The sequence below is a fragment of the Coregonus lavaretus genome (genome assembly GCF_964263955.1).
Source record: "Coregonus lavaretus genome assembly, chromosome: 27".
In the NCBI taxonomy this organism is placed as follows: domain Eukaryota; kingdom Metazoa; phylum Chordata; class Actinopteri; order Salmoniformes; family Salmonidae; genus Coregonus; species Coregonus lavaretus.
The window spans coordinates 18725049-18739543 of NC_140014.1; the positions used below are offsets into that span (position 1 = coordinate 18725049).

The window sequence follows — 14495 nt, forward strand, 5'->3', positions numbered from 1 at the left end:
ATTGCATGTAAGCTTTTGTGAGAAAGTAGTTAATGTACCCTGAGTGAGCGGTAACAGTATGATGGGTGATGACTTTTTCTCAGCATTTTCCTGTGATTGATTTTTTTTAAATGTTCTTGGTCATCCCTTTGATGCGACTTTTCATTGTGTTGACGTGTTATGTTGATGGACGTTACCACAGATTTGTTATCGTTGTGTTAATGGCTGCCTGTCATCTGAGAGTTAATCACACATTGTGTTTGTATGAGTGTAAACTAGCTTTTATTCATTTTTCTGCCCCTAGGAGGAGCTCCAGGCCCATGTCCAGAGTCTCACCGAGGAGGTTAGCCCAGCTTCTGGAGACATTTACATTTACATTTTAGTCATTTAGCAGACGCTCTTATCCAGAGCGACTTACAGTTAGTGAGTGCATACATGATTTTTGTATTTTTCATACCCCCCGTGGGAATCGAACCCACAACCCCTGCTCTACATCCCTGCCGACCATTCCCTCCCCTACCCTGGATGACGCTGGGCCAACAATTGGAGACCCAGCACAACCAGCTGAACACCCTGAAGGACCGGGCCGTGAGCGATGTCACTGTGCCTCAGTGGCAGCATGAGGAATCTAGAAGGCTGGTTTGAGCCGCGACTGCTAGCCCTGCTCCGGAGGAGGCAGGCTGGGAAGGATACCTTGAGCCAGTAAAGGTGTGATGTAACGGTTCTAATTTCTTCTCATCAGGAGACTGTGGACTCCGTTGACGAGACCATGAGGAAGCTGAAGCTTCATTTTCAGAAAAAGGCAAACAGACAATTGGAAAAATTTTAAGGACTTTTGAGAGTTGGACTTTCACAGGTAGGGTGTGGTATGCTACTGGCCATGAGAAGTAGAGAACTAGCAGAGACCATCCATTTTGACCCTTAGGAATGAAGGTTTTCATTGAATACATCAAATTTATATTTTAAGACTGTACCACTTACAGTTGTCTGTATAGATAGGATGACATATACAATTAACATTCCTGGGAGTCTCAAGGTGATTTTATTATTTTCTTACAGGGGCTGTATTGAAGTAAGCAAGACAATTGCTGAAGGGTAATCATAACTTTCCCATGGAAGTACAGGACAGTTGACATAACACCTGGAATATCCACAACCCCTCCAGACCAAACATGTATTGTGTTTGCAAGTGTCCTTGATGGTACATTTAGCCAATAATGTAATCTGCTCTTAATGCATTAACAATGCCAATATTATGATAGTTCGCCTTGGCTGTGAGATCAGCCTGTCTTAACTGTAAACTACACTGTGCATGAAGGGTCTAATGTAAATACAATTTTTATTATGAACACACAAAGCAAAAAGGAATCCAATGCAGATGTGGCATACAAAGACAAAGCAATACAGACACAGGGATGCTAGACATACAAAGGTGATTGGGGAAATCTACAATACAGCTGTTAAGGGAATGAAATGAAAATCTATGTAATTTCTTATGAAATGAAACTGTATAAATAGGTTACTAAGAACAAACACAATGAGCATCATTTAAGATGTTTCCCCCCTACATGTATTTGTTTCACCCTACAAAAATGCCAAACAACCCACTCGTATGCCCTATGTATCTTTTTAAAGACATTTAAATTTTGTGTCCTGTTAAAAAAAAATATGTTTTGAGGATGTGATCAATGGAGGGGTGTTGACAGGTTTCACTCATGCCTGGACCTCAGTGTCTGCTGCTCCCTCTGGGTCCTCGTCATTGTAGATGTTCTCAGCCTGGAGGATGGAAAGACATTCTTAGTACTCCTACTAATATATTAAAAAAAGGGGATTCTACATATTATAGTAAGATGATAATACTAGTAGTACTAAGATGTTAGTGCTTCTGCCATCCTTTCAAACCTGTTACTTATGCCTCATGAAATTAATAAATGTAAAACAGAATAAATGTAACTATTCTCTATAGCCTCCCACTGTTTGACAGAGCACTGTCTGTCCTGGGGTCTTACCATCTGCCAAACTTCCATGATGTTGTCCTCAGACACAGAGCAGATGACCCAGGGCTCATTGGGGTTCCACGAGAAGTCTGAGATTTTAGCCGTGTGACCACCGTGAATGAACAGCAGTTCAGGTGGACCATCCTCAGCATCCTCTGGTGACTGCTCCTCTCCGATTTTACTGAGGTCCCACACGTTGAGTCGTCTGTCTGTGCCACTGGAGGCCAGGATGGTTTCATTATGAGGAGACCACTGGACCTTAAGGGAGGAAAGGAGCAGAGATAGGTTTGATGCAACTTAGTCATAGATGCACCATCTGGTCCAAAACACACAGCTTGTGCAAAACAAACGTCATAGGGAATAATTGTCAGCTTCATGACTTAACATACCTGGAAGATCTCATCTTTGTGAGACTCAAATGAATGCAGCTTCAGTTTCAGGTTCCTCAGGTCCCAAAGAGCAACAGTCTTAAAATGGGAAAACAGTTACAACCAGTTAAATCCACACTACTGCTTCACTAACTACATTATGAAAGATAATATTGGAAGCAGTAAGAGATCCAGCCCACCTTATCTGCTGAGCCCGAGGCCAGGATGAACTCGCTGTAAGGGTTGAAGGACAGACAGTTGACCTCTGCAGTGTGGGCGTCCACAGCATGGCTAGGTTTTGACGTATTGTTTGATCGCGTGTCCCAACTGCACAGTAAACACAGTAATCAACAATGTTATTGTTCAATGAGCAAGACCAAACAATGCTGCTGCTGAAGCTCATTCGTGTCATTCAAAGTTAGTTTGTTTTTGTAGGGGAGTTGTTCATCTCATGGAGCCTTACATCATGAGTTTCTGGTCATCAGCTACAGATCCAAAGAGCGACTCATGCAGTAGATGCCAGGAAACGTCCTCCACAACAGCTGTGTGTCCAGTGAAGATGGTCTTAGCGTCCACAACCTTCCCCTCCTTAGGAACGGCACTGATGTCCCACATACAGATAGTCTGCAGACAGGAAACAAGGTGAGAAAGGAAAGGAAAGACAAGGGAGGAGAGGAGGGAGGAAGAGTGTTCAAGCACTTGCTCTGGGTCAAGTGACAAGTCACTCACATGGTCATCAGAAGCACTGAGAAGGCAGCCACTCAGGTTGGGGTTCCAGGAGAGACCGTAGCCCTCCTTCTGGTGTCCCCTCAAACGCAGATCTGGGGTGCACTCTCCAGATGGATCTGTAGTACACAAGTAAGCACGTTATTACAAAACATTTTTAAAGCAGGACCTGGAAATTCCTGGCTATACTGTTTAAATGTGCAGTAAGCAGACCCACCTGGTTTGGAGGGATGTTTGGTGTAGTCAAAGACAAGCACGTCACTGGTTGGGGTTTTGGTGGCGATGATGCAGGGGTTCTGGGGCATGTGGCGGGCTCTGTTCACCTCTCCCTCGTGGTTGATCTTGATTTCAATCTCTATCTTACCGCTGACTGAGCCAAAGCCTCCAAACTCTGAAGGGAGAGAGAGTCAGAGATCAGTGAGCTACAGAGAAAAGGACCAATGTATATCACCACCGGTACAATATTTTGAATGAACCAAAGCCTGAAAACATGTATGCAGAAAGGTTGTAATTGTAACAAAAACATTCTCTCACCACCTTTCTCACTATCATAGTGAGAAGCATCAAACTGTGCGTCGTCATTGGGCAGTTGCACGCTGGCAATGACCAGGTGATTCTGTTCATCTGAGGTGTGTGTGCCAAGAACCAGCCTGTGTACACTGAAATCCTTTCCCTCAGGTCTAAAATTATAGAAAAAAAAGGTGTTACAAAACATAAATAGATACATTTAAAACAGTTCTCTTATGTAATAGGGGGCATTAGAAACTCAATGTGGTCCACACAAGGATATCTTTGCAACACATATGAGACCAAAAATGATCTTCCTAAAGACACCTTCCCACTCTCAGTAATCTTGCAAAGGCAGTCTTCTGTATCAGCACAAGTATCTGGTATTCATGGGAACTATAGCTAGCTATGTATTCCTATATTGAGATGCAGATAGTTGCTGCATTCAAGACAACTGGGAACTTGGGGGGGTGAAATGAGCTCAGACTGGGAAAAATAGTTTTCAAAGGTCATCCAAATCAGAAACGCTGGTATCTTTCTAGAGCTCTGACTTTCCACCCTGAAGATCACGGTCATAATAATAATATAAGCCATTTAGCAGACGCTTTTATCCAAAGCGACTTACAGTCATGTGTGCATACATTTTTACGTCATGATTTGACCTCGTTTATTTTCCAAGTTCCCAGTTGTCTTGAAAGCACCAAATGAACCCTACCTGGTGACATCAGGTAGCCACTGTGCTGTGAGGCTGGGCCACTCCAGGGCGTGGGTCATCACCAGGTCATAGAGGAAGGGCGTGTTCTTCTTCCATATCTTGTACTCCTCATTTATCACCCTCTCCTCCACAGCATCATCAAACGCTGCTGTAAAACAGAATGAAAGTCAAGCGAGACAGATTTAAATGTAACTCATATTAGCAGCAACCCATTCAAATGAAATATAGGTGTGACTGAGAAGGGCACTTTAACATTGAGAAAGTGTTAGCTAGTTAGCTAGCTAGCTAGCTAACTAATAGTTACGCCCGTTGAGTAGGGTTTCCCCGATGTTGTTAGCAAACGTACTAACAAATTGAGCAAACGTTCGCTAACTCTTTACACTCCCCCAAACAGGTTGTGTCTCAGACATTAAACAAAGCTTGCCTTTTTAATACATTTTGCTTGCTTGTTTGCTAGCTAGCTAGGTAGCAGGCTAATTTTCTTTGTATACAATTATTAATTAATTATCTTCACGATTGATACGCCGGGAGCCCCCGTCCTTCCTGGCCTACCTTGGTAGCTAGCTTATTCACTTTTGAATGAAATTACCTTCTTTATCAGCCATGGCGTTGATAATATTACACAAGTAGCTATATTTTCAGAAATAGCGTTTCATGAAGAATAAGCACGCAGCCGGGCTACCTTGGCGGGAACTCTGTAGAGGTTAAATAGCCAATCAGCGTCAACTAAACCGGAAGACGTCGTATTTGTATTCTTCAAAGAAAAGGCTCCGACAGGATTCCGGGTTACCGAAACTGTTTCCACTAGATAGAACAGCCACAAAGTGGCTATATCGTAAAAATTCATGAAAACCAAAATTAGCTTTTTGATCTTAATCTAATGGCTAGCGTTAGGCATAAGGTTATCATTGTGGTTAATGTTAGGGTTAAGGTTAGGTTTAAAATCAAATCTTAATAAGATACATTCTAAAAATAGGCGGGGTTTATGACTCTGTGACTGTGGTAACTAGTGACGACCCAGCAAAACGCGATATTTTTTACCCCGCATTATGTTATTTTGGGGATCTTTATTATCCACCTTCACAGTAGGTGGCGAACGCCATTATACCAAAGAAGAAGACGAAGACGAAGACGAAGAAGAAGAAGAACGAGAAGAAGAACGAGATATCTTTGGTACCTGATTGGTCACTACACTGACAATACTTCCTGAAACATACATGTTGTTGCAATAGCAAGTATACGTTTCAGTAGTTTAGGGATCAAATCAACTAAATAAATCACAATGGATGATCGTGAGCTTGATCTTACCGAGTCACAGAAAGATACCAAGTCAAAATACCCGGCGATCAACAAGAAGTATGAATGTGAGTTGCGAACTTGTGTAGATAATCTGTTATGAACATGCTTAACGTTAGCTAGCTTTTGTTTGTTTTGAGATTGTTCACCAGGAAGTACATTAATGGGTTTCTGTTTGCATTTACAATGGAAGAGAATATTTAGTGGAGGAGACAGCTCTACCACCATAAATTGCTTCATTGACACATTGATATTGTAGCTAGACCTAGTAGATGAATACCCTCACAAATTTGATTGAATGTTTACCTTATAGCCCACTCTACTGTATTGTAGTAACATGAGTTGAATAATTGATCTATCTATTCATCTTGTCATTTGGTTTCTCTCTAGATTTGGACCACACTGCTGATGTACAGTAAGTGGACTACCCATGAACCACAGCAACTGCTGCTACTACCCTTAACAGTGGTGGATACACCTTTATTGTGAAATCTACAAAGCCTACCTGATAATGCAGAGCAGCGATCTGTGACTTGACCGTACGGAGTGGCTTCCCACTTGGCACACACTGGTTGAATCAACGTTGTTTTCACGTCATTTCAATGAAATTACATTGAACCAATGTGGAATAGACGTTGAATTAACCTCTGTGCCCAGTGGGTTTGTCTTGCATCTGTCTCATCACTCTTATGTATGTTCCTAGGCTCCACTCTTGGGGAGACTCGCTGGAGGAGGCCTTTGAGCAGTGTGCCATGGCGATGTTTGGGTATATGACAGATACAGAGACAGTGGAGCCCATTGACACAGTAGAAGTGGAGTCAGAAGGTGAAATGGAATAACAGACTGAAAACAGGCATAATACTCATAGGGACAGTACATTTCTGTAGTAGATTATGGGGGACCAGTACGGGGGAAAAAATGTATGCACTCACTACTGTAAGTCGCTCCTGGATAAGAGCGTCTGCTAAATGACTAATGTTATGTAAATGTAATTATGTTTCATATATGGGTCAATATTTTACTTACCATTGCATTCAATACTTCCTTATAATGTCTCTTTGTTTCCTGACCAGGTGATGACATGGAATCTCTTCTTTTCCACTTCCTAGATGACTGGTTATTCAAATTCAGTGCAGATCTTTTCTTTATTCCCAGAGTAAGGGCCTTCAATATATTAATACTAAGTCATGTTAGTCATGTTAGCCAGTGAGGCTACATGGAGCTCGCTCTCTCCTACCCCCATCAATAGATGTATAGCTTTCTTCGTGCCTGTCTGTATAATTGTATGATGTCAAAGGAGCATGCACATAATTCCATTGCAAAAAATGTATTGAGTTGAAACTTCATTACAACTGGAAGATAACATGTCATTACATTTACCACAAGTGTTTATTTATCTTGTATCCCTCCTTACAACACAGTTAATTACCAAAGTGCTATTGTTTGCTTCAAATAGCTCCTACTTCAAATGTAATAAGCTTTGAAAAAATACATCATGGTGGCAACTACCAATTTCATTTAGCAGTTACAATAATAAGGTATTGCCTAACTTAATTTCTGTCTTCTAGGAGGTTAAAGTTTTGCACATTGACAGGATGCACTTCAAAATCCGCTCCATTGGGTAAATTGATCTAAAGTTACACACTTCAGGATTTAGTTTTTACCGTTTTTGCTCACTAGGTTGTACTAATTTATACTCGCATGTGATTGATCATCGACTTTTGATTAAACCGTCTGAGGGGATATGGTGGGTTGGTTTTAGGTTATTTGACATTCTCCTACCCCTGAGAAAGACGAGGGTTGCATGTTATCATTACTTCCTCCCTGAGTTCCTATGCCTGGAGTTCTGGTTCGTTCTCAGCTTCCCTCCATGCCTCACATTCAGTTTTTCTCTGCTGTTGTAGGTGGGGAGAAGAGTTCAACTTGGTCAAGCATCCACAGGTGAGCGAATGGGAGATGCACCTGATATGTTTCACCATCTCTTGACCTGAACTGACCACAGAGAGGTCTCCTGTATGACTCCCTCCTGGCCATAAGCCATAATTACTGTTTATGACCTGATGAAGATTGTTTATCCAACAGAGGTTTTGAGATATGTATTCTGTTACTGAAACATGATACATACATGATGATTAGTAGGCATATCAGACTGTTTTCATTGATTCAGAAAAGGCGTCATTTCTGATTAAAAATGTTTGTATTTTAGTGTTTTTGAAAGTGTCCCTAAACTATGTGTATATTGTCCCTAAAGGGGACAGAAGTGAAGGCCATCACTTACTCAGCCATGCAGATCCATGACATCGACAAGCCCGAGATCTTTGCCATCATTGACATCTGAGGATATTACTACAGAGAAACTGTCCCAGAAGGGAACAGGACAATAGAAACAAACCTCTATGTGCCTGTGTGAATGGACATTTGATTAAGGGCAACAGCATAGGCTTTGAAAATGGACGTGTGAAGTGTAATATTTCCCTGAATTTGAATTGTTTACAGACAGATATCCAGAGAGAAGCAAACATGAGCAGTAGCAGAGTAACTGCTCAAGATACACTACATGACCAAAAGTATGTGGACACCTGCTCGTCGAACATCTCATTCCAAGATAATGGGCATTCATATGGAGTTGGTCCTCCCCCCCCCCCCTTTGCTGCTATAACAGCCTCTACTCTTCTGGAAAGGCGGGAGATAGCCAACAGTTAAGAGCGTTGGAGGATGGGACTAATAACAAATAACAACAAATAATAACAAAGATAGCTAATAATGTAAGCATACTGTGTCCATAATAAGTATATAGGTTGTATGTTGGGAGCTTTTGGGAAAGAGTACAGTTAGAAAGATATGGCATATAAAAGCAAACTGGATGGACATCATGAAAATGATCGGAGAGGTTGAGAGTAGAAGAAGTTCAGGAGCAAAAAAATAAATATATATATATATATATAATATAATTATTGTAAAATTAACTGTGTCCATAAGGTGTAGATAGTAAGTATAGACCGGAAGTAGAGGCCTGGGCATTGTTGTTCACTAATTTACTCCAAGTAGGGAAAGGATGGCGGGGTTGAAAAGTAATAAAGGGGAGTATATATATAAAAAACATGGGGGATTGGAAGTGATGCAGACAATTACATTGATAGAAGATACAATCTATCTGCAATATTAAGCTGATCGGCCAGTAACCGAAATGTTGTTGGTTAGAATCCCCGAGCCGACTAGTTGAAAAGTCTGTCTGTGCCCTTGAGCAAGGCACTTAACCCTAGTTGCCCCTGTAAGTCGCTCTGGATAAGAGCAACTGCTAAATTACAAAAATGTAAAGGCTTTCCACTAGATGTTGGAACATTGCTTCGGGGACTTGCTTCCATTCAGCCACGAGCATTAGTGAGGTCGGGTACTGATGTTGGGCGATTAGGCCTGGCTCGCAGTCGGCTTTCCAGTTCATCCCAAAGGTGTCCGATGGGGTTGAGGTCAGGGCTCTGTGCAGACCAGTCAATTTCTTCCACACAGATCTTGACAAACCATTTCTGTATGGACCTCGCTTTGTGCACGGGGGGCATTGTCATGCTAAAACAGGGAAGGGCCTTCCCCAAACTGTTGCCACAAAGTTGGAAGCACAGAATCGTCTAGAATGTATGCTGTAGCGTTAAGATTTCCCTTCACTGGAACTAAGGGGCCCAGCCCAAACCATTATTCCTCCTCCACCAAACTTTACAGTTGGCACTATGCATTGGGGCAGGTATTGTTCTCCTGGCATCCGCCAAACCCAGATTTGTCTGTCGGACTGCCAGTTGGTGAAGCGTGATTCATCACTCCAGAGAACGCGTTTCCACTGCTCCAGAGTTCAATGGCGGCGAGCTTTACACCACTCCAGCCGACGCTTGGCATTGTGCATGGTGATCTTAGGCTTGTGTGTGGCTACTCGGCCACGGAAACTCATTTCCTGACTAACAGTTCTTGTGCCGACGCTGCTTCCAGAGGCAGTTTGGAACTCGGTAGTGAATGTTGCAACCGAGGACAGACAATTATTACACACTTCAGCACTCACCGGTCCCGTTCTGTGAGCTTGTGTGGCCTACCACTTCACAGCTGAGCCTTTTGTTGCTCCTAGACGTTTCCACTTCACAGTAACAGCACTTACAGTTGATGGGCAGTTCTAGCAACAACTGACTTGTTGGAAAGATGGCGTCCTATGACGGTGCCACGTTGAAAGTCACTGAGCTCTTCAGTAAGGCCATTCTCCTGCCAATGTTTGTCTATGGAGATTACATGGCTGTGTGCTCGATTTTATACATCTGTCAGCAATGGGTGGGGCTGAAATAGCTGAATCCACTCATTTGAAGGGGTGTCCACATACTTTTGTATCCATAGTGTAAGTCACCTGGCTCTTCTCGTAAGTGCTCTGAGCGGTATTGATTGAGGAATGCCAATAATTAAGGTTTTTATTATTATTTTTAAGGATCACAAATTAATCCAAAAAGTATCAAGAGGAGATAGAATCATAAAATATATATATATTACAACGATGGCACAAAATAATGAATGTACTTGTAGGGATTTTAAAAGATTCTTGGCTGAGAGACCGAGCAGGGGTGTTGACATTTTTTGTTGTTGTTGTCATATGTACTGTATTTATACAGCTAGATATTTATTTAAGAATTTCAGGTGCCACACTTCTCAGTGAATAAAAATACATCAAAGGATCCAGGCTGGAATCCACCCCATCACAGGCATGCAGTGGTTCGGCCAAGATGTTTCATACCAATGAATCACCTAACACACTAATGCTTTTTCTGGAAAATAAAGATACCTGAGTGAACAAGTTATTTTGGGTTTATATATTTTTTATTTTGAAATGGTGACTTTCAGGATTATTGTATAATATATACTGAACAAAAATATAAACGCAAAATGTAAAAGTGTTGGTCCCATGTTCCATGAGCTGAAATAAAAGATCCCAGAAATGATCCATATGCACAAAAAGCTTATTTTTCTCAAATGTGCACAAATTTGTTTACATCCCTGTTAGTGAGCATTTCTCCTTGCCAAGATAATCCATCCACCTGACAGCTGTGGCATATCAAGAAGCTGATTAAACAGCATGATCATTACACTGGTGCACCTTGTGCTGAGGACAATAAAAGGTCACTCAAATGTGCAGTTTTGTCACACAACACAATGCTACAGATGTCTCAAGTTTTGAGGGAGCTTGCAATTGGCATGCTGGCTGCAGTAATGTCCACCAGAGCTGTTGCCAGATAATTTAATGTTCATTTCTCTACCATAAGCCGCCTCCAACGTCATTTTAGAGAATTTGGCATTACGTCCAACCGGCCTCACAACCGCAGACCACGTGTAGTCACGCCAGCCCAGGACCTCCACATCCGGCTTCTTCACCTGCGGGATCATCTGCCACCCGGACAGCTGATGAAACGGTTTGTTCAAACTGTCTCAGGTTAGCTCATCTGCGTGTTCGTTGTCCTCACCAGGGTCTTGACCTGACTGCAGTTTGGCGTCGTAACCGACTTCAGTGGGCAAATGCTCACCTTCGATGGCCACTGGCATGCTGGAGAAGTGTGCTCTTCACGGATGAATCCGGGTTTCAACTGTATCGGGCAGATGGCAGACAGCGTGTATGGTGTCATGTGGGTGAGCGGTTTGCCGATGTCAACGTTGTGAAGAGTGCCCCATGGTGGCGGTGGGATTATGGTATGGGCAGGCATAAGCTATGGACAATGAACACAATTGCATTTTATCGATGGCAATTTGAATGCACAGAGAAACAGTGACGAGATCCTGAGGCCCATTGTCGTGCCATTCATCTTCCGCCATCACCTCATATTTCAGCATGATAAAGCAAGGACCCATGTTGCAAGGACCTGTACACAATTCCTGGAAGCTGAAAATGTTCCAGTGGCCTGTATACTCACCAGACGTCACCCATTGAGCATGTTTGGGATGCTCTGGATCGACATGTACGACAGCGTGTTCCAGTTCCCGCCAATATCCATCATTTTCGCACAGCCATTGATGAGGAGTGGGACAACATTCCACAGGCCACAATCAATAGCCTGATCAACCTTTTTGTTTTTTTGTATCTGTGACCAACAGATGCATATCTTTATTCCCAGTCATGTGAAATCCATAGATTAGGGCCTAATTAATTTATTTCAGTTGACCTAATTCCTTATATGAACTGTAACTCAGTAAAATCTTTTAAATTGTTGCATGTTCCATTTATATTTTTGTTCAGTGTAAATAAAACAAAACGTATTACAGCAACAGTGGGGGGGTTATTTCTTTTGAATAGTGTTATTGTAAAGAGAACAGCCCACGTAATCTCTCAAAAATGTACTGTTAGTGTCGTAACATGAGTCTTGTCGCCTCTTCCCATGGATCGACCTCTGTGTAGTGGGGTAGCTCCTGTCCTGCAGGGCCCTCCCAATGTACTTCTGGTTCTGGGTAGCCTTCGCTCTCATACACCACAGTGACATTATTGGGATTGACATGTATGCTCAAACTGACTTTTATCAATGCTGCCAATTCAGTTTGTTTCAGGAATATGAGGCTGATCCAAAAGGTTCAATCATCTATTGTGTCCACCATATATAATAATAATATGCCATTTAGCAGACGCTTTGATCCAAAGCAACTTACAGTCATGTGTGCATACATTTTTACGTATGGGTGGTCCCGGGGATCGAACCCACTACCCTGGCGTTACAAGCGCCATGCTCTACCAATTGAGCTACAGAGGACCATATCACATGTATAAATCATTACCGTTTACCAGCGCACCTGCATACTCCAGCCGTACCTGGGCTTTGCCGGTTCCCTTCAGATTGGCCGATATCTGTGCTCAGTTAGCAGTGTCCTATGGTTCGACCTCCAGGATCCTCAGAGAGGCGTTTCCCCCCCTGCAGCTCAGAGAGATAGAGGGCTGTCCTACTCCAGTATTCTGGGCTCTATCACTCCAGTTGATTCTGGCTGTAGTAGAAGCTGTGGAGCACACTGGAATCCTCCACCCTCTGCCATGTGACCACCAGGCCTTCCTGGGCATAGCTGGGATCAGGGATGAACCTGCACCCCAAAACCACAGGCATCCCTCGCACTGCAACCAGTTGCCCAGTGGGGTCCGTCACTTCAAAAAATGCTGGAAGAATACAATAGGGTTCACCAACTCCAACTGCAGTATGTGATATACAGGGAGCTATCCCTTGGGCCCAGAGTTTTTCCTAAACATGCTCCAGGCCATAGACATCACCACAATGACCAGATTTCCAAAACAGCTTTTTTTGCGGTTGAGGAGGGGTAAAGTTATGTCTGAGCTTGCCATGTCTAGAAAGAGATTCATGAGAAGCCAGCCCTAACAATAGAATAACAAGACACAAATCCCTCTCTACCTCCCACCTGCAGCTGTTGAATTAGCTTTTTAGCTCCACTGAACATCAACTGTGCAAACCTTTGATGTACCTGATCTTTTACACAAAAACACAAACTGCTACAAAATAAACATTTGGCTGTTTGTCAAAGTGTTCAAACACTAAATACATAACGGTAATTATGCACAGTATGTATGTTAAACAAGATTTAATTTAATGTATGTTCAATGTGAGGTGATAATCATGAATTAGATGGGACTTGTCTGACCAGTAGTCTGCTTACCGGTACATCTTGACACCACCAAAGCAGCAATGCAATATTCAGACAGTGCAAAGATAGAAAAGAGCACAAATTAACATCCTTGAGTTCACAGTAAAAGTCTGATGCCATCTGCTAAAGTCTTCCTCTGGGAGAGGAACAAAGGTACACGCTTCCCCAGACAGCTCCCCCAGTGATGACCTCAACTATGAAGGGAGTGGTATTTTCATTAAGGAGTGTTATGAGAGTGTTTCAGACCATTTTAGTGAATTTGTGAATCAGACATTGGATTAGAAGACTTGTGTCCTTTCTACCTAGTGGAGAATTCTAAGGATATGTACAGTAAAAACTACATTTAGGTAAAGAAGATCGGAAATTACTATTCCAAGAGAATGCTATTTGTTCTCATACCAATGTCTGAATTGAGGAGGTAGCTGAATTGAGGAGGAGAAGCTGGAATAACTAGTTGGTGGAAACATGCTGTGGATCATGTGCGGATCTCACACATACCAAGTTGATAAGTATGAATGTATGTTTTGGTATGAACTACTTTATCTTCCCTTTTTTATGTATTTGAGACATAAGTTATATTCTTTACTATTCTTAACCTTCAATCTACCTAACCTACAATGCCACAGACATCTTTGGGGTGATTTTGGGTTGCTGTATAAATGTATGTCCACTAGAGGGCAGAAGAGTAACATTTCAGAGATCTTTATGGTAGAACAACACTCTGCAGTGATTGATTTGGCCCCGTCAAAATGAAGGTCATGTTTTGATGAGGCTTTGCTTAATGATATTCAACTCTTTGAACTCCTAAACAGAGGGAGAAGGAAGAGGTGGTGTGCTGCCCATGTTTGTCATCTCTTCCAGAGCCCAACCCGTCTTTCATTCACTCATATTCTGGGTATCAGCCTCTGACCATTAGAGAGATAAATCTGGAGAATCCTGCTAATCAATGCCCTGCTCTGCTTCACAATAACAACTAGACTGTACAGTAGGTACACTTGTAGGGAATAAATTAGGCGTACACATCAGGTCCAGCCAGTTACTTGTGGAGGAAGTAGATTAAAAGGAGATGAGTAGTACAGTAAAATGACATTGTCCTTGCACATCACTGTGCTGATGATGTGTTGCCAATTTACCGGGTCACACTTCCTCAGTGGTGGAAAAAGTACCTCATTGTCATACTGAAGATACATTCATAGTAAATGACTCAAGTAAAAGTCACCCAGTAAAATACTACTTAAGTAAAAGTCTAAAAGTATT

The 14495-nt window shown here is 42.3% G+C and overlaps 2 protein-coding genes across 4 annotated transcripts; one reads left to right on the forward strand and one right to left on the reverse strand.

The window, feature by feature from the left end:
• Positions 1-1002: 1002 nt before the first annotated feature.
• LOC311102760 (histone-binding protein RBBP4-like) lies at positions 1003-5010 on the reverse strand. The gene is made up of 10 exons (XM_084144154.1): positions 4882-5010; positions 4293-4440; positions 3605-3750; positions 3288-3461; positions 3074-3189; positions 2808-2968; positions 2545-2671; positions 2366-2443; positions 1989-2234; positions 1003-1755 (listed from the first exon to the last, which is right to left on the reverse strand). Exons 1-10 carry the CDS (start codon positions 4895-4897, stop codon positions 1693-1695), a joined length of 1275 nt encoding a protein of 424 aa, XP_084000280.1. The 5' UTR covers positions 4898-5010; the 3' UTR covers positions 1003-1692.
• A 323-nt stretch (positions 5011-5333) lies between these two features.
• Positions 5334-8592, forward strand: LOC311102770 (protein archease). 3 transcript variants are annotated; one of them, XM_084144170.1, is made up of 7 exons: positions 5334-5656; positions 5979-6003; positions 6292-6413; positions 6662-6744; positions 7157-7209; positions 7493-7529; positions 7840-8592. In XM_084144170.1, exons 1-7 carry the CDS (start codon positions 5575-5577, stop codon positions 7924-7926), a joined length of 489 nt encoding a protein of 162 aa, XP_084000296.1. In that variant the 5' UTR covers positions 5334-5574; the 3' UTR covers positions 7927-8592. The 3 variants fall into 3 exon arrangements, with proteins under 3 accessions (XP_084000296.1, XP_084000297.1, XP_084000298.1); XM_084144171.1 differs by having other exon boundaries at positions 6698-6744; XM_084144172.1 differs by lacking the exon at positions 7157-7209.
• Positions 8593-14495: the final 5903 nt, after the last annotated feature.